This window comes from Osmerus mordax, chromosome 14, assembly GCF_038355195.1.
Source record: "Osmerus mordax isolate fOsmMor3 chromosome 14, fOsmMor3.pri, whole genome shotgun sequence".
Classification (NCBI taxonomy): domain Eukaryota; kingdom Metazoa; phylum Chordata; class Actinopteri; order Osmeriformes; family Osmeridae; genus Osmerus; species Osmerus mordax.
The window spans coordinates 870585-895895 of NC_090063.1; the positions used below are offsets into that span (position 1 = coordinate 870585).

General features: G+C 40.1%; 1 protein-coding gene across 4 annotated transcripts in view; it reads right to left on the reverse strand.

Annotated features, from left to right (window-relative positions):
* Positions 1 to 795: 795 nt before the first annotated feature.
* The window catches only part of golga2 (golgin A2), a 119511-nt gene continuing 94995 nt past the window's right edge, over positions 796 to 25311 (reverse strand). For 2 of the 4 annotated variants that reach the window (XM_067249819.1, XM_067249817.1), the window contains 3 exons: positions 16441 to 16547; positions 16074 to 16266; positions 797 to 2988 (listed from right to left, as the gene is read on the reverse strand). In XM_067249819.1, the coding sequence (XP_067105920.1) occupies positions 2705 to 2988; positions 16074 to 16266; positions 16441 to 16547 (584 nt within the window). In that variant the 3' untranslated portion in view covers positions 797 to 2704. Of the gene's footprint in view, positions 2989 to 16073; positions 16267 to 16440; positions 16548 to 25311 lie in introns of all 4 variants that reach the window. The other 2 variants (XM_067249818.1, XM_067249820.1) reach the window with 2 other exon arrangements.

The window sequence follows — 25311 nt, forward strand, 5'->3', positions numbered from 1 at the left end:
CAAATACTTTACATAGACACTCCCTTTTGGTTGACTCTTTTTCACCAACCAGTTTGCTCAAAAAAAAACATTTGAGTGTGGAAAATAAAATTTTTGATGGTGATTTTGGGTGGGCTAAAAAAGAGTAGGCTATTATAGGCTACATTCATCAATAATTCACGCTGCAGCAAATGCAGAATGACATCCGAGATACCAAGTTACAACATCAGAAAAGCAATTTCGTAGCTACACTTGCCATTAGCCAGTCCTTTCTTTCAAACCAACTTATAAAAAACATAATTGTGTAATTTGAACGTTTGGAGGGTGTGTCCCAAATCGCTTTACTGAGAATGACAATAATCCACCTCAATCAAAATTTCACTAACGCCAGCCATGTCAACAATCATGTGGCCCACTCTCACACACAGTAGCCAATAGCACCTGACTATACTGTCTACACGTCTGCTGACATTGGTCATAAAGTCAACGGCCTTTGTGGGCTGAATACATTTTGTCCAAACGGGTGACAAATCAAGAGGGCGTGCCAGACACCTGTTACTCACAAGTCCCCACTCTTGTATTGTAGCATCCCCAGCTGTCATTGGTCAAAAGTCAGTGGCCTGATACATTTAGCCCAAACTATCAGCATATCAAGGGTGCGTGCCTCAAAGCCTGTCACACACACTGAAGATGAATGGAAGCTGATGCATTTGGGCTGAAAAAATAATTAAGTTGAACAACATTTTCATTTAATTTTGATCTCATCTCTCAAAAAAAGGTTTAATTTCATATTAATATTTTCAAAGGAAAAACAAATATGTATACAAGAAAACCAGGAATTTAATTACAGTGTTTGTTTATTAAGAATCCCCATTAGTCTATACCGTAGTGGAGACTATTCTTCCTGGGGTCCAGGAATGTTGAACATTCAATTCCAATAAAAACCACAAATCCAGTAACTGTTGGGGCTGAGGGTATAATTGTTGCTGCATCACTGTAGACCAGGTAAACACACACATTTCTACACAACTGCATATCTTCTGTACCCTTCAACTAAGATGTCATACAAATAACAATGATCATGACGACTCTCTCAGTGAAGTAGTTTTTTTATTTATTTTTATTTAGTGGTGATCACATCTTAATTGAGATCTTCCATACATGGGTTCAACTATAATGCAAAATGGATGCATCAAAATAAACATTTATGAATACTTTGCCTTGTAGCAAAGAATCTTCCCAGAACTGTAGGGTGTTATAGTTTTGACCATAAATGCAGAGCAGATATGTTGAGCAGTTGCCATTTATTAACTATTGAACATTTGCCCACTCTGTCTGAAAACTCCCTGATGCAGTCTATCAACTGGCTCCGTCTTGTGTTACTAGAATTAATACAACTCTCTCAGTTAATATTTACATGCATGCATACTTGTAATTTGTGCACTCTGTCCACACACAGTTTAGTTTAATCTCTTTAGTCTTGATACAAACAGAATCCTAAGCCTGAATGGGCAGCAGTATATAAAGCCTATAAAATCACATGGGTTCGCTTTTACCATAGAACCAGTAGATGGCTTTACTGTCCAGCCAAAAGATACAGCCGTGATCTTTAAAAGCTTTCTACAGTACATCTCAACTTCCTCTAGTCCTTGTAAGCATTTCAAAGGATCCATGATATGAAGAAAGGGAAACAACCAAAAAAGCTGAAAAGAAGGATTGAGATGATGACCCTGCCTTGATGTCACTCATCCCTGAGTGCTTTGACACAAAATATGGAAAGTAAGATTAGATGCATATCATGACTATTTGGATATAGGCCTACCTAGCTCACTCAGATACATAAATAAAAGCTAGGTTCTACAGTACAGATCAAGATCTTCCGTGTTTACTCCTTTGAAAGAGGATGGATAGAAAAGATAGTTGTAGGTTAGGGCCATAACCATTTAAATAATTTTCTTTCATGACATTATTAAACTGTGCTTAAACCAAAAAACTAATCTTGCTCCAAATACTAGAGTTTAAAATGTTTTCATAACACCATTCTGACTTTTCCAAGACTTCTATTATACACCTACTGAGGATAAAGATCCTTCTACCCTGGGACTCCAACCCACCTATAGTCCAACTGCTGTACATGCCGCCCTCCCACACAGCAATCCCGGGCATCCTAATAGTCTCTGCAGGCTTATACACTCCCATCCACCATTCTATCTCACAAGAATGCACAAAGTTTGAAAAATCTGCTGCATTCAAACCTTTTGCTCTTGGCAGGAAAAGCATGTGGGTCTGATAAATAAAGAAAAACTGCCACAGTGAGTACAAACTAAGAGTACAAATAAGAACAAACCGCATTTGCCGCTGATTTGTCTACAAAAGTCTACAGAGACATTTTATTGCATCTAAGATTTATCATGGAGGTTGTAAATGTACTAGGGTTCTAGAGGACATAGAATGGAAGAGGACATGAATTAGGAAAAGGTGGAAATATCATTTATATATTCTCAAATAAGAATATGATAGATAGAAAGTCAATCTCTCAAATACAGAGTAAAAAACAAACGTGTGTCTCTTAACTGACTGGGGAAGAGGAAAGATGCTGACAGAATCGAGTATCAAGTCAAAAACACAAGAACTGTCTTCACAAACTCTGTACCTGTGAGGATTCATAGGGCACATACCACCTCTTCAACATCACCTCTTTCCTATCAGTGCCATCAGCAGGGACTTAGATGACAAGGATCTTGACCTCATCCTGCTCATCGGGCCTGTAAAAGAAGGGGATGCAGGGGTTATCCCCTAAGAAAGGGGTTGAGCGAGTGGGTCCCTGGGGGTTTTGGATCTCCTGCAGGAGCTTCAAGATCTGGCAGGCTGTAACATCCTCCCCCAGCAGGTGAGGGGGCTTGGGGGCAATCAACTCCACTGAGGGGACTTGGGTCTGGGTGAGGCTGATGCTGAACCCTGGAGCAGGATACGAGGCAGGATCAATGACAGTGCAGTGCTCCATTGCTTCTGAGGAAGGTGGTCCAGGTAATGAGAGAAATGGGAAAATGTTAATTTATTTTGTATGGGTTCTGAGATAGGCTGTGTATATGTGAGCTTTTCATGTATGAAAAGCATTGCTTAGCAAAATAGCACATTTTCATTTTCTGTAGACTTTCATCCAACTGCAATATGTCATTTTACATGGATGTCAAAACAAACACTTAGCCAAGTTAACTTATCAACGAGACTGTCAGAACAACTTCAGATTTCACAGCTATATGTGATTAGCAGAATGAAATGTGCGCCGACCCAAAGAAAACAAAATTAGGGATTTTTTCATAGTGCAAGAGACATAATTATGACACCCTCTGGTGAAAAGGCGCCGTCATTTCTAAATTTTCACAGATTGTAAAAATTCCGAGATTTTAAGCTTTCAAAAATGTATCATATATTGAAATCTGAAAATAGTTGAATGAGATATGCATATCTGAATGTTGGTAAACTTGGAATGCTCTAGCAGAGAAATACCCCTTGAAAGATTCTACACTTTTCACGCATTCAGACAGGGTGTTATTGTTTTTGTGTTAATCATTAGAAGCGCTGAGCGCCGGTCATTTCACTGCAGTGAAGATTTAAAAAAAATATATCTTTGCACTCAAAGTCCAGGATCCTGCTTTGACTTATCCTAGATATGTGTTTTATCACCCAGTAATTTAATGATTTTTTTAAATCAAAAAAGCTAGTTTAAAGCAATTTTCCTCTGGTTGCGCATTTGGCAATTTTTTCCCTTCCTTTCAAGGCTGCGATTCACAGATGTCGCAAGGTCTCCCTCGCACAAGTATGTAATTCAGATGATTATAACCTAAATAAGATAGTTATATATATATATATATGTATATATATATACAGCAAACTATGTATAGCCTATGCAAAATTATGACAATTTAACTGAATTCTATGAAGTGCATTTCCTTCACTACATAGCCATTTGTGTGTAGACAAGGGCAATTCATGTTATGACAATAGCGGCAACAATAATTAAAATGGTAAAATGAATGTAATATGAATGTTTTCTAAAGCGAATACACAACAAATGAATGAATTTCTGAAATATGAATACATAGTGTATATCAAGTATAGTGTATAGGTATAGAGTCAAGTGAGTTACAATAAATGAGTGAGTATTCAACAATATATTTTTACCTTTAAGAAGTCAGGATATTGGAAATGAAATACCCATCTGTTGCAAGACCCTAATGACTGTTTAGGCATTAAAGGCCTAATAGAAACTCATAAGATGGGAGTCAGTTGGCTGAGCGGTGAGGGAATCGGGCTAGTAATCCGAAGGTTGCCAGTTCGATTCCCGGTCATGCCAACTGACGTTGTGTCCTTGGGCAAGGCACTGCACCCTACTTGCCTCGGGGGAATGTCCCCGTACTTACTTTAAGTCGCTCTGGATAAGAGCATCTGCTAAATGACTAAATGTAAATGTAAGACAAATACAAATATCTTAGACTTTAAATTGGGAATTGTTTAAAGGGGCGATTGATTGCAAAACCGATTTTACCTTGTCATAGTTGAAAAATGACAGTTTGGTGTGTAAAATAGACATACAGTGAACCTCAAAGTCCATTGAAACCTCTTTCCTATCAAAATTTCACTTCTCACTACTATTTTGAAACTGCAACTTGCAAACGCTAGCTTTTGCAAGTTGCAGCATCAACTTTGTCACGCCTCAAAATTTACATTTACCCGCCCTCTGGTTTTTCTGGTCCAGGAACATAAACGGACGTCGTAGATCTCGTAGACACTTTTTTAGCTAGCTGCGGGCTGCTCTGTACTTCCACAGGAATTACAAATAAGAAAGTTAATACGTTTTCAAGATATTGAAAATGGAGCGCCGTAAATGCAGTGTTCCAGGCTGTACCGGGAATCCTGACACTTTTCACCATCTTCCAAAAGAACAAGACACTAGACAGGCATGGATGATGTTTATCTATGGGAATATCCCTATTTATTAACGCTGATTTGGAAGAAATGCAAGAACAGCTAGATGGCAAAAAACACCTAGGCTGTAAGCATGTAAACTAGTTTAGCTTTCTAACGCAAGAGCATAGGTAGAATGTGTGATGATTTAGCCTAGTTTATTGGCAATGGGGCTAACATTATTTCATGTTCCTGACTGTGTTTCATTCAAATAAATAACCTGTGTTGTCATGTAAATCTACAATTCAAGATGCATGTTTGTCCAGATCTATTTTTCAGCAAGATAGCTAGGGGTAACCTAAGCTGAGTTGAATCACGATAGTTTGTTTGCTAAGCTGTAGTGCTAACGTTACCCACCTAAGGCGATCCTGTTTGCTTCGACAACAGAAGTGGAAACAACTAACGTAATCATTTCAAATGATATCTAGTCAATCTGTTGAAAACAGTGTTGTGTAGACACAATAGATGTATTTGATCGTTTTTATTTCAAGTCTCCACCTTCGTTGTTTCAGTGAGTGCTGTTGGCCATGTTGCGTCTTTGCTCCGCAGCTTCACTCGTTGTAAACCAACCAATCAGCGTGCAGCGCATCTATATATTCATGAGCATACCATAAAAGGAGAAAACCTAGCGATTTCCCGGGAAAATTGCACTGGATGTATCAGGGGGCGTAGAACAGCACCCGGGTCATTTGCAGCCCAACCAATGTTACATACCCTATTCGGAGACCTTAAGGAACAGTGTGAAATACCCCCAAAAAACAGTCAATCACCCCTTTAAATATGAGTGTAGTATATTTTTGTTATACATTTCAGCAAAGACTTTTCAAAGTCAAAGGGATTACAATACGCAACATTAGTAAAATAAATAAATTGTATTACATGTGTAACCTCTCCAAATGAAGTAGATAGAATATATTATATTCATTAACACTAGAAGCGGTCATTTGACCCCAGTGAAGAGAAAAAATCTTTGCAGTCGATCAAATTCCAGGACCCTGCTTTCTTGACTTTTCCTAGATGTTTGTTTTATCACCCAGTATAATTCTTTTTTCAAAATCACACCGGGGAAATGTACTTGTCTTGTTCCCTTGCACAAGTCTGTCATTCAGACAAAGGTTACTGTATATAGCCTAAATAAGATATGTCTAGCTTAATATGTACAGTTTATATATAGTCTATAATTATGTGCAACATGACAAAAATTCAGTGAATTCTCTGAAGTGCATTAGCTTCACATGGGCATGTGTGTTGACTGGTAATTGCAATTATTATGTCATGACACAGCAGGAACAATAATTGTAATCGTAAAATGCAAATAGGATTTGTAAAGCAGAAAAACATAATTAATAAATGCATTTAGCATATTCACACGAGCAAAACAAATCATATGATATGACTGATAGTTTGTAACTGTTTTGCAAATGGTAGGCTAATTGATGCTATCTACCTTTACATTAGCGACAGTAACTCAGCTGTTAGCTGCAGAGCTAATGTTACAGCCACATTCTAAGGGTAGAAAGCTAGGTAACCATATACAGTAAAGCTACAAAATGATATAGCGTTAGTTAACTTACTTGTCCGAGGTTAGTAGCTGGACGAAGGAGAGTTAGTACTGATCCAGAATTTAATTTCAGCAAGGCCAGTTTTATATTAGCTCAAATTGAGGAAACAGTCGTGGCTGAAGTGTCTGGCGCAGACATACAAAACAAATGCGCCTACAACAGAAGTTGTGTACGCGCATTTCCAGAGAAAATAAAATTAAGACACTGGGTCTTCAGAGGCTCGGATGAAGGAACTGTAAAATATTTTTGTTTTCCTTTGTACATCCAAACGGAGCAAATGTAATGCTTCGTTCGTTTGCAAGCCATGATGTCTCTCGAGGATAAAAACACTTGCACGGTCGTAGCTCAGTTTCTTATGGGCGGGCCAGATTCTCTGGGCAGGCAAAGCAGAGAGAGGGGAGGAAACCTTCCTCCTTGTGACATCACTAAGAGGAGATTTTCAAACAGAGCAATTGAGCCTTCATTTTCTCAAGGCGGAGAAGAACACCCAGGGCTTGGTTTACACCCATCGAAAATTCTAGCCACTGGGGGACCAAAGGCAGGCTAGGGGAACTCATATTAATGTTAAATAACCTCCTAAAGTGAAGTTTTCATGTCATTTCACCTTTAGTCTGTAGATATAAAGACGTAAACTATTCTAAATTAACTCTCAGGCTAGTTGTAGTAGATTGGCTGCCTACTTGCATTTACAGATAAATGCAACTTTGTCAGGTGGCTGAGCGGTGAGGGAATCGGGCTAGTAATCCGAAGGTTGCCAGTTTGATTCCCGGTCATGCCAACTGACGTTGTGTCCTTGGGCAAGGCACTTCACCCTGCTTGCCTCGGGGGAATGTCCCTGTACTTACTGTAAGTCGCTCTGGATAAGAGCGTCTGATAAATGACAAAATGTAAATGTAAACTTAAGTTTTATATGCGCTACTGCCCTTATAACAGTCATCATATTTTAGATCTTATTTTATATTTTACATTGTATAGTATCGTTTAGAATTATTTAGACTTTTGTACTTTTTCCACTTTTTATATTTAAGATTCGGATATGTTTATTGTATGCATCTTCCTGCCCCAGTAAATGTATTGTTTGTTTCAACTTACATGGCGAATAAAGCAAATTCGGATTCGGATTCTATTAAAGGCTACACTGCCTGTCTTCCGGAAGTTGTTAAAATAGGCTAAGCATCAACATGTAGGCTTAACATCAAGTAAGCCTAGAATTTCCAAACAAATGACACATGGCTCTCATTTTTACAACACTTGGACCATGTCCTGACAAAAAATGAAGAACATTACATGTTTTGCCAGGATAACTAGATCTATTAGACCATAGAATGTATATGATGTACCTGTGTGTTTATACTTTTGACCGGGGACAACAACGCAATTTTGTCCGCTGATTATAACATGTTGATAATGTTGGGCTACTATAGACCAACTGCAATCTAACCAACGTGTTTAATATCATTTAGCCAATACATTAATTTGCTGAATGATTTATGGGCTAGACAACAAATGCTCTAATTAAATAATCACAGACTAAACACGGATTTAATTGAAAATATTTTATTTAATTGCATATAGAGAGGTAAGGCGGAGTATATTAATTTAGTTATATATTTGGAGTATATATTTGGAGGAGGTTTGCTTTGGTATATGATTTGCTTTGGTATATGATTAACAGCATTTTCAAAATGTATTGGATCAAGTAGTTTTTCGGAAGGAATAATTCTATTTGGTTCCTTATCCCCAATAAATAAAAATTAGTGCTGTCAAACGATTAAAATATTTTATCGCGATTAATCGCACATTTTTATCCATTCTAAATGTCCCTTGATTTCTTTTTGTCCCATTATTTTTTCTCATTTTAATGCTCTTATCAACATGGAAAAGTGGATCGGATTGCTTAGTTCAAATGTTTTTTTTTAAATTGAAAACAACATTGCAATTCATAGTTTTCATAGGATTTGTGCCATTAAATCTGTGTTACCTCTGTCTCCGGGGAGGGCAAACAATGCCAGCCGTCCAAATATACACGTATTTGCAGCTAACATTTCATCAAGCTCAAGTAAAGTTAAACAAGAATATACAGGTATATTAATTATGATATTTGTTTTGCCATAAAACACATCTTTATGTAATTGGTTTGACATTGTTTGTTGTGTAACGAGGCGACCAACTGCAGTGGTCGTAGTGAGTTAAAGTTAGGTAGTTAGCTAAATATTTGGGTTGTTGTGTTACACAACTAAACTCAAAATGCATTTGGAATTAAATGATTTGGAAATCCCTGTACACCGATATTCAACTGAATGTAAAACAAAGACAATATGTGAGGCTTGTGTTAAGAGTGATTGGATTTTCATACTCATTTGATCCTTCGTTTTTTATTTAAATTTTTCACAGCATCCCAACTTTTTTGAAATTGGGGTTGTAATAGTTAAAGATTAAAGGAAAAGTTTAATTTCCGTTTGAATAGTTAGCAGTTATGTAATAGTTTACAGTAATGATATCACATAGTCATCACGTATATAAACACTTTGCGGTTTTTAGGGGCAGAAATATGGCAGCGGGTGCTGTATATTGATCGCAAGTGCCCAACACTTGCAGTTTGTGTCCATATCTTGCCTTTTCTTTAGCCAAGAGGTGATCCCAAAAAATTTGCCGGCAGCTTTCTGCCCTCCAGGTCACCGCGGATGTCACGTGACTGAAAACTATGAATCGCCTGGCTTTGACGAGGGGCGGAGAATTCGCATCAGTTGTGTGCTTGGCCATCAAGTGGTATTTCAGACTGGACGTGCTGCGATGATAGCTCAGTTCACAACGACAAAACACACAGATCACTTTGGTCTTGTCAATGGAACCATTTGGCAACTTTTCAAAAGTAAACTTTCCATTCAGAATCTTAGTGGCATCCATTTCGGCGTCTCGCGCTCGCCATCCACTCAAAACGTAACGTTAGCCTACTACTCTTTAACCGGCACACAAGCCCAAACAAGTGTGTGCGTCGTGCCTATTGTTTTGTTTCCGTTCTAGCTAGATCCGGTGTGGTGTTGTAGTTTTTCTAACGTCAGTGGTTGTTGCAACAGCATGTGAAAAAAACAACAAAGTTTGCTAGGACAAAAAGAACGTTAATCTCGCAAAAAAAAATTTACGCTGTTTAAATGGGTTTGCGTTAACGCCATTAATAACGCGTTTAACTGACAGCACTAATAAAAATATAAATGTGGTGGTTTACATTTTCTACTTTCTTGTGATTTCAAATGTAATAAACTCCCTATTCAAGTATCCAACTTCCATAAACAGGCTTTGGATGCATGAAAATTAGCCTATTGACAAAAAAATTCTCCCCACTCGAGTGCCATCTGAAACAAACATTATTTAAAAACTAAACAATTTTTAGGATATACCAAGTTAACCAAGGTTAAATTTTTGTTACATAGTTACTAAACCAGTCAGTTGACCTGTAGTTGAATTACAACTACAGGTCAACTGACTGGTTTAATTAGAATGTGCGGCCAAGTCCCTGAATTTGTCTGAGACATATTAGAATAGAATAATCCTAAAATATAGCATTTAGCATAATTAGCATTTATCTGTGTTTAATCTATGTTGCACCTCGTATCAGTGACACGGCAAAACCCATTGGTTATTTGTTAAATATCCCACCGCTTTGTGATGTATTGCTTCCGGGACTGACAAAACTTTCTATACCTTCAAACCAGTTTGGTTTGCTTTAACTCCTCAGGGAAACCTCTCTGTTGAGTAAAGTATATATACCCACAAGTTTAAGGAAGGGTAGGCAATGTGGTTGAGAAGCACTTTGTGTAATATTTGCCGAAAGTAACTTCACGTCTTTATAGCACCCAATATATCTAAAGGTTTGACGGTAATATGAAATAATTCCGGCATCTGTGGGCATTGCAATACTGTAATAAACACAATCAATCGTTAAGGGGTACCCTGACTAGTGATTGGACGGGCTACCTGTCTGTCTACCTACCTGCATGCACTCTGTCCCTCCACTCAATGCTCGTTACTGCTTTGATATTTTGGTTTGAATCGTGTCAAACAGAAGCTAAAATAGCTAGCTTCGCAAAACTTGCCTAACCAGCTTTAAACACATACTATTGATGATGATATTGATGATATGTCAATTGACGATCTTGAGATGAAAGCATTAACTGTTGTTGTATTCCACTAGCTGATGTTTTTTCTAGCTAGCTCGTTGTAAAGGGTATAATTAAAGTAGCTAGCGGTTGCTAACTTGCTATCTTGCGTATGGCTAGATCACAGCGGAAATTGCTGTGATCTAGCCATGTCTCGTTGAAAGTACACTTTCTCATTTTCCACACGTAGCCGAACTTTAACAAACTCTGAGGAAGCGCAGACATATTTCGCGGGCAGGTATTGCATTTATCACGGGATTTGTAGTTTTATCACCGCGTACGTACCAACACCAATATCTCCCAGAAAGAACTACACACCGAACCAGCGTTCTGCTGGCAGCGTTCTGCTGGCAGCGTTCTGCTGGCAGCGTTCTGCTTTTTTAGACCTGACTAAATTAAATTTAAGAACTCGGATGAAAATCTGGCAGTTTTTAAGACGTTTAAAGGCCTTAAATGTAAAGTTCCGAATTTTAGACTTTTTAAGACCCCGCGGGAACCCTGGTAGGTGATTGTTATGAACACCATGGTCTGCGTTATCAACTCACAAGTAGGGATGGGGATCGATACCCGGTTCTGTAAGGACCCGGTTCCAAATTTCTCAAAACCCGAAGATCAATAAGGTCCGAGCTTATCGATACCGCTATCGAGACTAGGTAATATAATGTAACTTATGTCTCGAGAGATAAGTCAGGTCATTTAAATCAAATCACTGGTGCACAAACACACATCGATTGTCTAATAAAATTACTAAATTCGATTAAATGGCCTGCCAACCGCCTTTAAACTAAAAGAAGAATAATTTAATTGGCTCACGCTCTACTTCTCTACATTTCTCATTTTGTTGCTAGATACGATGGCTGAACGTACAAAGCGGTCAAAGGCTCGGCTACATTTTAATAAAGCCAAAGATAAGGACGAAGCGACGTGTAATATATGTTCGAAGATAATTTCTTATAAGGAACACTGTTGCAACGAATAAGCACCAACGTTGTGCATCAGCTAAAGGTAAAATGCAGTACATTCGACTGTCTTCGAGAAGCAACGGTGCCAACTCCAGCTGCCGTTGCAGGACAATCCTCCTCCTCCACCCAAGGAATGCATGGTGAGCGCAGTCAGCGCACCCGAGTATCCATCTGAAGACTGCGGTCAATTGACCGCAGTCTTCAGACACAGAGCCAAAGGCAAGGTTGTAAAATGAATTCATCAATCTGCCATTCATTTCCATGTTGATAGAACATTTACTGTTCTTCACTTATTGTCAGACAAAAATGAGAGGCAAATGTAATTTGTTTGGAAAATCTAGGCTAGGTCTCCTTGATTGAAATGACAAGACAGGTATTAAGGGTATACTGGTTGAGAATGTATATTGTGGTGTTATGTATCACTGTAACATTAGGACTCATTACTCCAGCAGTAGTTATACTGTGCACGTGTGGATTTGTTTTTGTTGCCATTGATAAATCAAGTAGGCCTATCTACCCATCTCAGAAGAGAAGAAAACACTACCCCTATTTCCAGGGAAGAACAGGCTACCTTTCTTGTGCCGTTCCCAAAGAGAAGTCGATTACTCTCCTTTGGCTCTCGACGAAGGCAGTCACATTTTTCTCTCCTCCCCTCCCTGACCTTCCCTGCTTGGCTGTGTCTTGTCTTAAGATACTCTCTCATCATCACTCTCCGAAACTAGAAGCATGGAATTAATTAGCTGGTCTCTCAATGCTATTGACACCATCTTCTCGAAGAGAAGCTCGGGTTCGGGGGAACCCAACTGTCCGGACGGGACGTTCGCAGCTGGCTACACGATGGACGCGTGGGAGAATTGGCGTGTCGTGTGTCTAGCGGCGCTTTCCGTGGAGGACGTTGAAGACATCTTCATATTCGGAACCATGATTACAGGCTTTCTGCTGTTTGGAATAGGCGCTGGCTTTGTATATCGGAAAATCAAGGAAACGGCTGCAGCCATCAAAAGCCCCGTTAGGCTGCCCGATATGATTGATGCGGTGGGCAGAGTTGTTGGAGCTCAGACTGTGAACTTACAACGCAGCATTGATTACAACAGGGATAAGTTTGCGGCTCTGCAAAGGAAGATGGAGGACATGGAGACCTTCCTGAAGGGTGAACGTGAAAATTGAGTTGCGGCTACTCGTCAAAACAACTACCCTAATCTTATCCACTTTCGGCCCCGTAACCAGCACAGGCCTTGGCCAAGGCCGTCGCTGGAAAACAACTCCCCTGGAGAGCGCTGAAGCGAGACTATCTTGCTCCCCCCCCCACCCCCCCCACCACCGACATCTGTGGTTTGGTCTCTGCCCGGGTCATGACCAAGGATGTTTCCTGGCCAACACAATCTTCATAGGGAGAATCGGACTGATTGTGGCCTAGGTCGAAGGCGCCAACCCAGACCTACCCACACATTAACTTTCACCTACTACAGATATCACCACCCCCCCACCCCCATCCAACGCCTTCGCCTGCTTGTTTCCCCAGGGTGGCTGGCGGGTCTGTGTCCAGTGCCTACCATGGCTGCAGGTCCAGATGCTGCTTGTCTACCCCCCCCCCCACTCCCCGTTGCAAGTCACGTGTTTTTGTAAATGTTGTTGTGCTTATGCGCTGAGGTTTTTGTCTGTTCCCACACTGTACTCCTCTAGGAGCATTCCGCTAGCCTTCCTGTTCTTATGTCGGAGCGACCAAAGATGTTCCACAACAGTTTGACGCCGAATATGGTCAATTGAATGTTAAGACTTTGCAAAAAAGTATTGATCCATCCTCATAAAGATCGCCTGAAAACTCCCTGGCCCTGTCTCTTGTGTAATTGTGGTCGATAAGTGTTTCCTTTTCAATTCTTAGAATTTTGGCTAATGTTTTAATAATACATTTACATTTAGTCATTTAGCAGACGCTCTTATCCAGAGCGACTTACAGTAAGTACAGGGACATTCCCCCGAGGCAAGTAAGGTGAAGTGCCTTGCCCAAGGACACAACATCATTTTGCACGGCAGGGGAATTGAACCAGCAACCTTCTGATTACTAGCCCGATTCCCTACCGCTCAGCCACCTGACTCCCTGAATAATAGAGACGTAATATGAGTTGAGAAGTTTATTTACATTTTGCCTCAGACCAATGCGTTCCATTTGAAAATCTGCGGGTTTCCGTCGTAATTCTGCGCCCGCGTATTACGTCTGAGCCTGGTAATGACACGCCTCTTGTCATACCATTTGACTGCCTAATGTTGACCGTTTTCTATAAATTCAACATCTCCCTTTATAATTTTACAGGTGAATGTTGGCCCGCACAGGCCCTGTTCCCCGTTAATATAATGTAAATTTGTATTCTGTTGTATGACTATTCCCCTTTTGAAAATTCTATAAAAATGTATTACATTTTAAAAATAAAACTACAAATCTTGATTGTATTGCATTTCCGTCTGAGGCACATGGTGTCTAATTTATTCAGCGTTTCCCCCAGATTAGAAAGAAATTGGTGGCGGCAGCGGCGGGTTGTTCCATGTCAGACCAGCGGGGGGGGGGGGGGGGGGGGGGGAGAGAAATAATTCCTTCGTTAATAATTCGTTACACAGAACGACACTGGTCGGACTATTCAGCTCTGTTTCAGACTGATACCTCCGGTTCAAGCTGGTCCTCATCCTCAACACGTGCCCTTTTCAGTCGTGAAAAATACTTTTCAATACTCATCTGGATTGAAGGAGCAAACATTCAGTGTAATGACATAACATTATTTATAATAAGTTTATTTGATTCACAGCTGCTACATATAGTGTTTTGACCTCGACAAACCCAACTGCATTTTACCGTAAACTTGCGATTAGTTAATTTCTAAAGAAGGCCGGGACTCCAACATTAACACACTGAAAACTATATTCAGAATATAAAATATTTTTTATAGCACTTTTTAATGTGTGATTGTGTAAAGGTGTTCACGAGACAACAACATTTTGTGAACTTGTGAATTTCGCCAGACGTCTTCTCTGCACCAAATAGGCCAAGCTTCCAGGGATGATCTTGTTTTCATGGAGACAAACGCGTTGTGCACGGAGGGGAGGGGCTGTGTGTGTGTGTATGTGAGAGAGACGCGTGAGTGACAGAGAGACGGAGGGAGAGCAGGGAAAGGAAATGCAGCTGAATGAATACGCTGCGTATAGCGTAAAAAAAGAAAAGAATAACGAAACGCAATATGTGACGGCCGGTGTTGATTCTGTGGCGCACCGCCACAAATTTGTCTATGTGTGGGAAACACTGTTAGTACTTTCCCCACCCCCTTATTTTTAACCACTTTCCTATTTTTCATAATATGAAAGTTAGAGCTTTGAAGAAGTCACAAATGATAGTATACAACATTGAAAAGGTAACTGAATACTACGTTATTTTAGGTTTGTTTAAGGCTTGTTTTCTAGTTGGGTTTGGGGGTTCTGATTGATTAGCATATATGCTTTTATTGGCTATTGTTACTTAGTTTCAGTCAAGCCACTACCCATAAACTAAGATGCATGGTGTTTGTTTATCGTAAGGTTGCTACAATGGTGGATGCTAATTATTACTGAATATCTTTCAAGGGGATTTTCTCCACTAGTTGATTTCAGGGGTCCAACATTCAAGTAAGAATTTCTACTTAAAGATCCTGTAAAGCAAATTCCATGATTTGCTTCAGTACATTACTTACGTGTGAAATGAGTTCCTGAAAGCATATGCAAAGCGCAAACTTTGTTCCACTGAAATGTGGAGTTAGACCATTGAAAAGTTTAGCTTCCGTTTTCAGCTCAGGTTTTGTATTGGCGGAATCAAAACACGACCGATCTACATCACAGCAATCTATCTACGTCAGATCACAGATGGTTGAATTCTGTTACTCAGCTCATACGATGCAAAGACAAAGTAATTAATACATAAAACACTCAGAGACTGTAGGTAGGTCTGTTCTGATATCTGCAATTGATTTAGCTGGTGTTGCTAGATTCAATAAATTCGAGGGGGCGGAGATTCAACTCCTTCAAGCGACAGGCCCCCCCCCCAGTCTCAAGCAGAAAAGACTGCTGATTTTCTCACGATTTCAAAGCCTAATTTAACATACTTGTCTGTGTTTTTTTTTCATTTGAATTTGGAGGGGTAGTTAACAACACATTCTTCTGTGGTGTGATGAACTTAAAACTCATTTTCAATTCCACTTTACAGGATCTTTAAAATATTTTTAAAAATATTTTATTGCGATGGATGATTATAATTTATAATCTGCACTTTCATGAAAAATGACCATCACCGACATGCAGAACAAAATACAAGTGTGGTCAATTTGCAATTCTTTCAGACCAGGGGGAAATTCCATTAATTAAATCCATGACGATGTTAATGCCGTTGCAAGTGGAAGTTACAAGATAGTATGTGCTAATGTATGTACCTGGCCTGTTCACAGAGTTCAGCTCTATGTGGCTCTGAGCAGAGGGATCCTCTCTTGCTTCTTCTCCACCAGGCAGCGGGTTGGGGTTGGCTATGGCACTGAAGTCGGTTATGGTGGCTAAGTAGCGACTGTACCACTCGTTCCTCTCCCCCACCAGACACATCACCAGGTCCTGCAGCTCCAACAACTTGGCCTGCAGATGTGCAAAATTTGATAGTGAACTGTAATGCTCATTCAAGTACATTTTTACATTATTGCATTTTTATGAGTTGCGCAAATGTTATTTCTGTGGTTGAGCAGGTTAGCAATGGATACCATTCAGCTCCCTTTTCTTTAAAAGAGGCGCTTGTGTGTATTGGAACCATACTTTCATCTCCTCTTTGTCTTGGGCAAGGATGCTGATGCACTGCTCCTTTTCGATGTGTCTCTGCTTCATGATGGCTCTTTGGTTCTGGTACAAGGCTATGTACTCCCCTATTCACACACACACACACACACACACATTAGTTTAGAAAGGTGAGTGTGAGATTAGGAGTACTAAGAATTTTTCATTTTTCAACATGAATACTGTATTTTAACCAGTTGTGATTACAGGAACAAACAGGTTCCTCTTATTTAGTCCGTAGATGTAGAGGGAACAAAAAGTAAGCTATTCTAAATGATCTGTCAGGCTAGTTGTAGTAGATAGGACGCCTATTGATTTATCAAATGCAACTCTTGTTTTACATGAATTACTGCCCTTGCATACCCAGTCATCTACACTTGAAAGTCCCAATGTTACAGTAATACAATAGCCTGTATGAAACAAAAATGTAAGGGAAAAACTTGCCTGGGGCGCCAAATGTGCTAGGACCGCCTGTCTGTGTGTTTGTTTATACTTTTGACTAGGGACAACAACGCAATCTTGTCAGCCGTCTATAAAAGGTTGATATCTCGGGCTACTAGACAAACTGCTGTCTAGCCTAACCCGCAACGAGACAGCAAACGCTCCAATGAAATAATCACCGACTAACAACATGGAAATAAATGACAGATAAAACACGTTAAACACGTTAATTTTAATGATCGTAAAACACGTTCATTAAAACCGTGCCTTTTCTCAATGCAACAAGCTCCATCTAGCGATCATTACATGTCAGTAACAACGTCCCTGTCTGTAGACTAACAGCGCTTCAAGTAGGGAAAAATGGCTTGGCACTTCTAGTGTTAAATGTTTCACAAGTAGTTGTGCCAACTTTCAAGCATGTGTTCTGTGTGTTTGGCGTACATTTTTGTCATACGTTCATTTTAGCCTACATCAACGGACTAAATAGAATGAATAGGCTAATCTTGGGCATTGCATTGTGCACAGGATGAATTTCTTTGTTTGACCTGATAAACCATGATTACATCCTTCAGGCTGTTTTCGGAAGATGCGATTTGCACCAACAGGGTTTCTGCAGGTTTCAGTAAGTCAAATTTAAGACCTTTTTAAGACATTTTAAGACCATAGAGATTGAAATTTAAGACCTACTCGACGCATTACCAAAAAAAGTATTCAAATCAAAGAAATGTATGTCAATGAATTCAGTAATTGAAAAAGCATTCATTTAAATTACAGATAAAGCAATCACATTAGTAACCTTCCACACCCAACAACTTGCCAAATGCCCAAAACCTTACCCCCAAAATGAAAATAGACTAAAACAAACTTGCCCTCAATTAGAGAGAGAGAAAGTGTGTGAGTGAGTGTGTGTGAATATTTTTTGGGCAAAGTTTTCAGCGAGCCTCGTACCTGGAGCTGGGGCCCGTTCTCCGTACGTCGCTTATTAAATCCGAGATCAAATGACACATCCAAGATGACATCATCGTGCTAATCATGATCTGGCTAATTCGGTTCTTCCAACACCCTTGTTGTTTACGATTAGTATAGCTGGATTGAGTTATGCGTTGGTCTAAAAGGGGGTATGTATCGATAGTAGAAACCTTGATCAGCAACGCTGCTATTGGCTGCTCACATAAGTCTATGGCTGCTCACCATGGCCAAAAAGAGCGCCCCGTGTTTTCCACAACAGAGCAAGAGCTTGCTCGAAGGTTACTCCAAATTGGAAGATTTAATCAAAACGGCAGGGAACGCCTCAAAGTCTGCAAAATCCAGGAGAGGGCTGGCAAAAAGTAGCAGACAAATTAAATGTAGTGACCACGTTAGATGTTTTATCGCTTATTACAGTAGGCTAGGCCTATTTGTATTTTCTTATTTTCATAATTACTTTGTTTATCATCTAATGTCATATAATTTAAAGTGGTTCCAACAAATTAATTATGTAAATGACACCCTCAAGAGAAAAATGCTATCTCTCAAAAAGTATAGTAGCCTGTCTCGCTGTGCTAATTGGATCTGTCTATCACACAATGTGCGATTAATATTAAATTCTGCCAATTACTTTCCCACCTTCTGCAACAGGTTGCTGTCGTAAAAACAGACAAGACATGGCTGTGACAGACTTCCTGTATCACCTCTGCTTGTAAAGCCGCAATCAAATCTTGTTTACATAAAATAAGCCTGCTCCCGAGCAGGTTTAAGCTTACGGACCTGTTGCTATTAGAGCCCGACCGATATATCGGCGGCCCGATATTATCGGCCGATATTAGGCATTTTCCAAACTATCGGTATTTATAATGGACGATAAATGAATATTAATGTTTGTTTGTTTTTTTTAATAGTGTTTTTGTTCAAAGGACTTTAAGTTTCATATCTTATCGGTATCGGCCTTAAAAATCCTTTATCGGTCGGGCTCTAGTTGCTATGACAGCAAGTCCAGGATGAGCTCAAATCGGCAACAATCAAATCCAGCTAACTGAGTTAGCGAGATACAGAGAACGGGCCCCAGGGTACTGCTTGTAACCAACAGCGGAAATCTCTGTGATCTAGCCATGTCTCAGCATCGTGTCTAGCATTTTGAGGCTCTCACTCACTTTAACCCTATTTCTATGGAAGCGTTCATCGAGCTGATAGACTCCTCGAAACCCACTAGCTGCCTTCTCGATCCCCTCCCTGCTAAACTCTGTAGGGAACTTCTCCCTATTATTGGACCACCCATGCTTAGTATTATTAATGAATCTATTGTAATTGGCCAAGTCCCCATCGATTTCAAACAAGCTATTATTAAGCCCCTTCTAAAAAAAACAAACCTGGATCCAGGTTGTCTTAGCAACTACAGGCCAATTTCAAATTTGCCATTTCTCTCCAAAATTTTAGAGAAGGCTGTGGCACAACAGCTGACTGAGCACCTCTCCTCAAATCAGCTTTATGAACCTCTCCAGTCTGGATTTCGTCTCCACCACAGCACTGAAACTGCATTAGCCAGGGTAGTCAATGATCTACTGTTAGCCTCTGACGCAGGTTCTATCTCTGTCCTGGTTCTTTTAGACCTAAGTGCAGCTTTTGACACGGTGGATCATGAGATTCTCTTGGAACGTATGGAGAACTATGTTGGGATTTCTGGCACATCACTTCAGTGGTTTAGATCGTATCTATCTGATAGATCACAATATGTCCACTATGATGGCTGCTCATCCAGGAGCTCCACTGTAAAATACGGAGTACCACAGGGTTCAGTTCTAGGCCCTCTGTTATTTTCTCTCTATATGCTGCCTTTAGGAAACATAATTAGAAGCTCTGGGGTAAATTTTCACTGTTATGCAGATGATAGTCAGCTATATATGTCTATAAAGTCTGGAGAATTTCCACATGCTATGGAAAAATGTGTTTCTAGGTTGAGAGCTTGGATGACTGCAAATTTCCTTCTTCTAAATTCGGATAAAACCGAGGTTCAAATTTTCGGTCCTAAAAAATATATAAATAATTTTCCTGATAATTTGACCTTAGACCTAGACGGCGTCAAAGTCTCTCAAAGCCAGCTAGTAAAAAATTTAGGAGTCACAATGGACCCAGACCTTTCGTTTGAGTACCATATTAAGCAAATTACCAGAACTGCATTTTTCCATCTACGTAATATTGCCAAAATACGAAAGTTTCTCTCAAAGGATGATGCCGAAAAACTAATACATGCATTTGTTACGTCCCGATTGGACTATTGCAATGTGTTGTTCTCTGGCCTCCCAATTACCCACCTAAAAAATTTACAGCGGGTGCAAAATGCTGCTGCTAGACTATTGACCAGATCAAGAAAGTTTGATCACATAACATCTACTCTTATCTCTCTACACTGGCTCCCTATCCAAGCCAGAGCTGACTTCAAAGTTCTACTACTAAGATACAAATCTCTGCATGGATTGGCACCACTGTACCTCTCCGGTCTCCTTGCACCCTATTGCCCCGCAAGGACACTTAGATCTCAAGATGCCGGCTATCTGGTGGTTCCCAAAGTTAAGAAAAAAAACAGCTGGAGGTAGGGCGTTCTCATATAGAGCACCTCTTCTCTGGAACAAATTACCCGTCTCAATTAAGGAGTCTGATACTGTTTCGACATTTAAAATTAGGTTAAAAACTTTAATGTTTAGTCAATTCTACGACTGTTAAAGGTAAGTATGATACTAGTTGGAGGCAACGGGGGACGGGTTGCTTCCATCCTTATTCTATAAGTATAACTTATTTTAGAGTTCTCTTCCCCCGGAACAGATTTCATGTTCCAAATGGGGGGGGCTGTCGCTGTCTTGGTGTGTGGGGTTGCATCAAATTCCCCTTTTTTGCTCTGTTAAATTGCTGCACCAGTCCACACTTGACCGGTGGGGATCTCATTCTATTATGACTGTAACTGTTAGCTGCTCCTGGCATCCTCTAATCCCTGCTCTCCTCTCTCTGTCCCCCCCCACACACATCCCTTGTGGTGTGGGGGGTTTGAGTTGTCAGCACCTGCCTGGTCGTCGGTCAGCCAACGCTGGACCTGGTCGCGAGTCTCCCGGTCCTGTCCTACATCTATAAAGTTGAACAATGGATTTTGGTGTTTTAAAAACCCACCGACACTGTATGACTATGTTTAGCCTGTGTTCTGCTCCTCTCTCTCACCAACCGTCTCTGGAGGAGGGGATCCCTCTCTGAATTGCTCCTCCCAAGGTTTCTTCCATTTTTTCTCCTGTTGAGAGTTTTTTGGGAGTTTTTCCTTGTCTTCCTTGAGGGTTTAGGTTGGTTGAGGGGCAGTTCTATGGGCATATGTGAAGCCCTCTGTGACATGCTTGCGTGTAAAAAGGGCTATACAAATAAATTTGATTTGATGTCTCGTTGAAAGTACACTTTCCCATTTTCCACACGTAACAGAACTTTAACAAACTCTGAGGAGACGCTGACGTATTTCGCTGGCAGGTATTGCATTTATCACAGGATTTGAAGTTTTATCAACGTGTACAAGAACTACAACACACCGAACCAACGTTCTGCTGGTTTTGTAGCAACGTACAGTGCAATGTAGTCAATACAAAAATACTGGGTGTTTAAACACATCTAGAATAGGTCAAGAAAGCAGGATCCTGAAATTTGATCAAGTGCCAAATGGTTCTCTTTTTCTTTTCTTCACTGCGGTGAAATAATCGGCGCTCGATGTTCTAATGATAAACACAAAACAATCACACCTCTGTTAAGGCATGAAAAGGTCCAAAACCTTTGAAGCCAAAAATCTGGCCTAGAGCTATCTAGGTTTATCAACATTCAGATACGCATATATTCTTCAACTAATTTCAGATTTCAATGCATCATCATTTGAAAGCTTACAATCTGAATTTTCACAATCTGTAAAAAACTGAGAAATTACGTTGGCCAACAACCGTCCCTTTTCACCAGACCATGTCACATAACGGTGCTTTAGGACACCAATAAGACACAGCAATTGGAACAGAACTCTCAATGAAATTAGCGATAAATAAGCCTGGCTTTTCCTTAATCGACTTTGATGAATCACAGGATCTGATCCATTATGAAGACAAACCCCTTCACAACATTCAGCAAAGTGAAGAATACTCCAGGAGGTAGGCATATCATTGTCCAAGTCTGCCATAAATAGAAGACTTACAAAAGCAAATACAGAGGGTTCACCATAAGGTGCAAACCATTCATAAATGTCAGAATAGAAAGGCCAGATAAGACTTTTCCAAAAAACATCTAAAAATGCCAGCCCAGTTCTGGAACAGCATTCTTTGAACCAGTGAAAATAAGATCTCCCTGTACCAGAATGATCGGAAGAATCAAAAGGTTTGGAAAGGCTCGTAAAACACGATGAAGGCAGTGTTATGGCATGGGCATGCATGGCTTCCAAGTCAGGTGGCTGAGCAGTTAGGGAATTGGGCTAGTTATCAGAAGGTTGCTGGTCTTGCAGTAACAACGTCCCTGTCTAAAGACTAGGGGGGTCATGTGTCCGCGCAGGGAAGTAGGTAAAAGCATCTTGTGCTTATCCACTTCAAATAGTTTGGATATTGAATGGCATTGATTGCTCTACAGGACTTAAGATCACAATTTGATACCCCTCTCGTGGTTAATTGCTTTAATAATCTAACAGTCCCAACACAATACTAGCTCAACAGCGTAAAGAAAGCGAAAACAAAGATGATTAAGTATTATCTAACTGGTTGGTAGCTAGTATTGTAGCTAGCCAAAACAGCAGTCCATCCTGTGCTTTGGCCTTTGCCTGTGGCGTTTCTGCAGCGGTCTTTTGCAGTTTCAGCTAGCTAGCTAGCTAGAAGCTAACATGCTACTGAACTGATCTACTGTAGGTCACCGCGTGCAAGTTTGTGAAGTTTAGGACTGTGGCTAGTTAGTAAGCCATCGTTGGCGTCACTTTTCGCCACCAAAACTAAAATTATGCCTAAACCGTGCCATGGAATCTTCCAGCCGATACAAGAAATGCTTTCGGGATCAAGGCGCACATTTTGAAAAAGAGTCTATGAAGTGCAAAAATGGAGGGACTAGTTAAGGTGGGAAAATAATAAATATAGCTGCAATCAGATTACTCCTCAACATTGTAAACCATTTTTTGATGATACAGACATGTATTTCATACATGTACACAACATTTCAAGACAAATTGGAGCAATGGATGTTTTTAATTTTTCACAAATTGTCACGAGAAAAATCCATGCTGCAGACATTAGTGTTTTTGTTCCCCATGAGCCATGCATACCAACGACATTTTGGTATGCATGGCTATTCTTGAGTTTCAGTGTTCCAAAGCTAAATAAACTAGAGAGGGTACAAATTCTGGGGAAATTGTCGGGTGTGCTTGCGTCTGTTGAAGATGGGTTTCACAGAAATCTTTACAATTGATATTTCTGTATTTTATATAAAAAGGCATACTTATTATTTATGAATATTGCATAGATTTAAAAGCATACATTTGTTGCTGCTCATTTACAACTCAAAATACTAAGAGTGAAGGTTAGAATGAAACGGTTGTCATCTCATTTCCCCTGCAAGAGGGAATGGTGATAGGCATAGTTGAAAAGTTGCATCAAAACAAAGAAATTGGGAAATCCGTGGTAAAAATTGTCCTAACCTCTATGAGTTAAACGTCCCTTAAGTTTTTCCCTTCTAGTGATATTTTCAAGCATTTAGCCTGTTCATATTGCATTCATTTATTAATAAAGAACCCCCTTTGAAACACGCTTATTCTAACAACGTCACCGGCAGTATTTCAGATAGAATCGCGATTCAAACAGTACCTGCAAACTGAAAATATGCCTCCAAAAACGGAAATAAACTTGACATTTATGTTTGGAAAACTGTTTTTAACAAGTCTACTGGAAGCGATACTTGACAGTAACATCCCTGGTCTGAAGGCTCGTTGCTCATATGACCGGCTATCCACATTGTAAGTATGGAAAAGCACATTCAACTTTGTCAGCTTCTCTTATCCTCCCTAATATCAGCCTCTCTCAGTCCTGGTCATTGATCCTGGTCCCTGGGTCTACTGTAGCCCTGCAGGTTTTTAGATGTTTATCTGCTCCAAATGACTGGGTTGTGAAAACCAAAATTGGGAGCAAGATAGATAGCCTACAACTAATAAGCCCAACAACTCCCCCCCCCCCCCCCCCCCCACCTGTCACTAAGGTCAGTCATTGCTGCTGTTGCTAACCAAACTTCACTGAGGGGATTGTTTGAATGCGCCGGAAATACTTCTATACAAATGTATACTTCCACACATTTGTAGATATAGGCCTACGTTTCGGGAAAGAAATGCCCGTGCAAGCTAAGTAGCTAGATCGAAGGGCAGTTCGTAACACTCAGAATGTACTAGCTACTGTACTTTAAAATGGGCACTCGTTAGCCGTTTTCCTGTAAGAGACCTTTGTGAACAGATTGACAAAGTTCAGGCTGTGGCATTGAAGTTCAGTTTAGTAGTCAGATAGTTTCACCTATTGAAAGACTTTTGATTTAAGTAAGGGGAGTGCCGAACATGTTCTGTCGCCATTTGGCTTCCCAAACAGAGGTGGAGTTGTTTTTCTTACTAGTGTGTCTCGCATACAGCGTTGCAGTGAGCTACACTGGTTTAAAACCACAGGTAATGATCATTTCACCAACAAATCGTTTACTTGTAATCTAATGTCATAATAAATGCTAAAACAAATATATATTTGTGGGGAATGTTTATTTTAACGACTGAAAACAGACCGCTGTTGTATGTGTCGCCCGGGCAACAGAGGCTAATGTCATGATGCTAATACATCAGTAGATGTACTAGCTTAATAATATCAGCTTATATCATATTGCACATTACATTTCACAATTTTGTTTCATATCACAAAGTAAAATGAGTAAATAGTTATCACCCTGGCCTCTTTGCCTGTGGCGTGTCTGCAGCTGTCTTGCCGTTTTAGGTATAGCTAGTTTGCCTAGCTATCTCCCAGAAATTAACGAGCTGCTAAACTAATGTTCTACTACAGGTAGTAACGCGTGTGTTCGTGACGTAAATGACGTTAGTGACTGTGGCTAGTAGTTAACCACCGTTAGCTTCACTTTTGGCTTAATTCAAGCCTAAACCGTGCAACGGAACGTAAAATCGAATACAAGCAACTGAATCGCTACCAAGATGAACCTTTTGACACTGAAGTTGTCCATGTACATCAACTAGGAGAGTGCACTAAGCATTTAGCCAAGCATGCATAGTTCAAATATTCACAATAAATATACTTTCCATCTTACATTCAAGTATTTCTCTGATTTGTGTACTAAACATTGTCAAAAGTCTTCATTAGGGTTCCTCCGGTAGGAGAACCCTATTGTTATTGTTAGTATTCCTATTATTATTAGGAT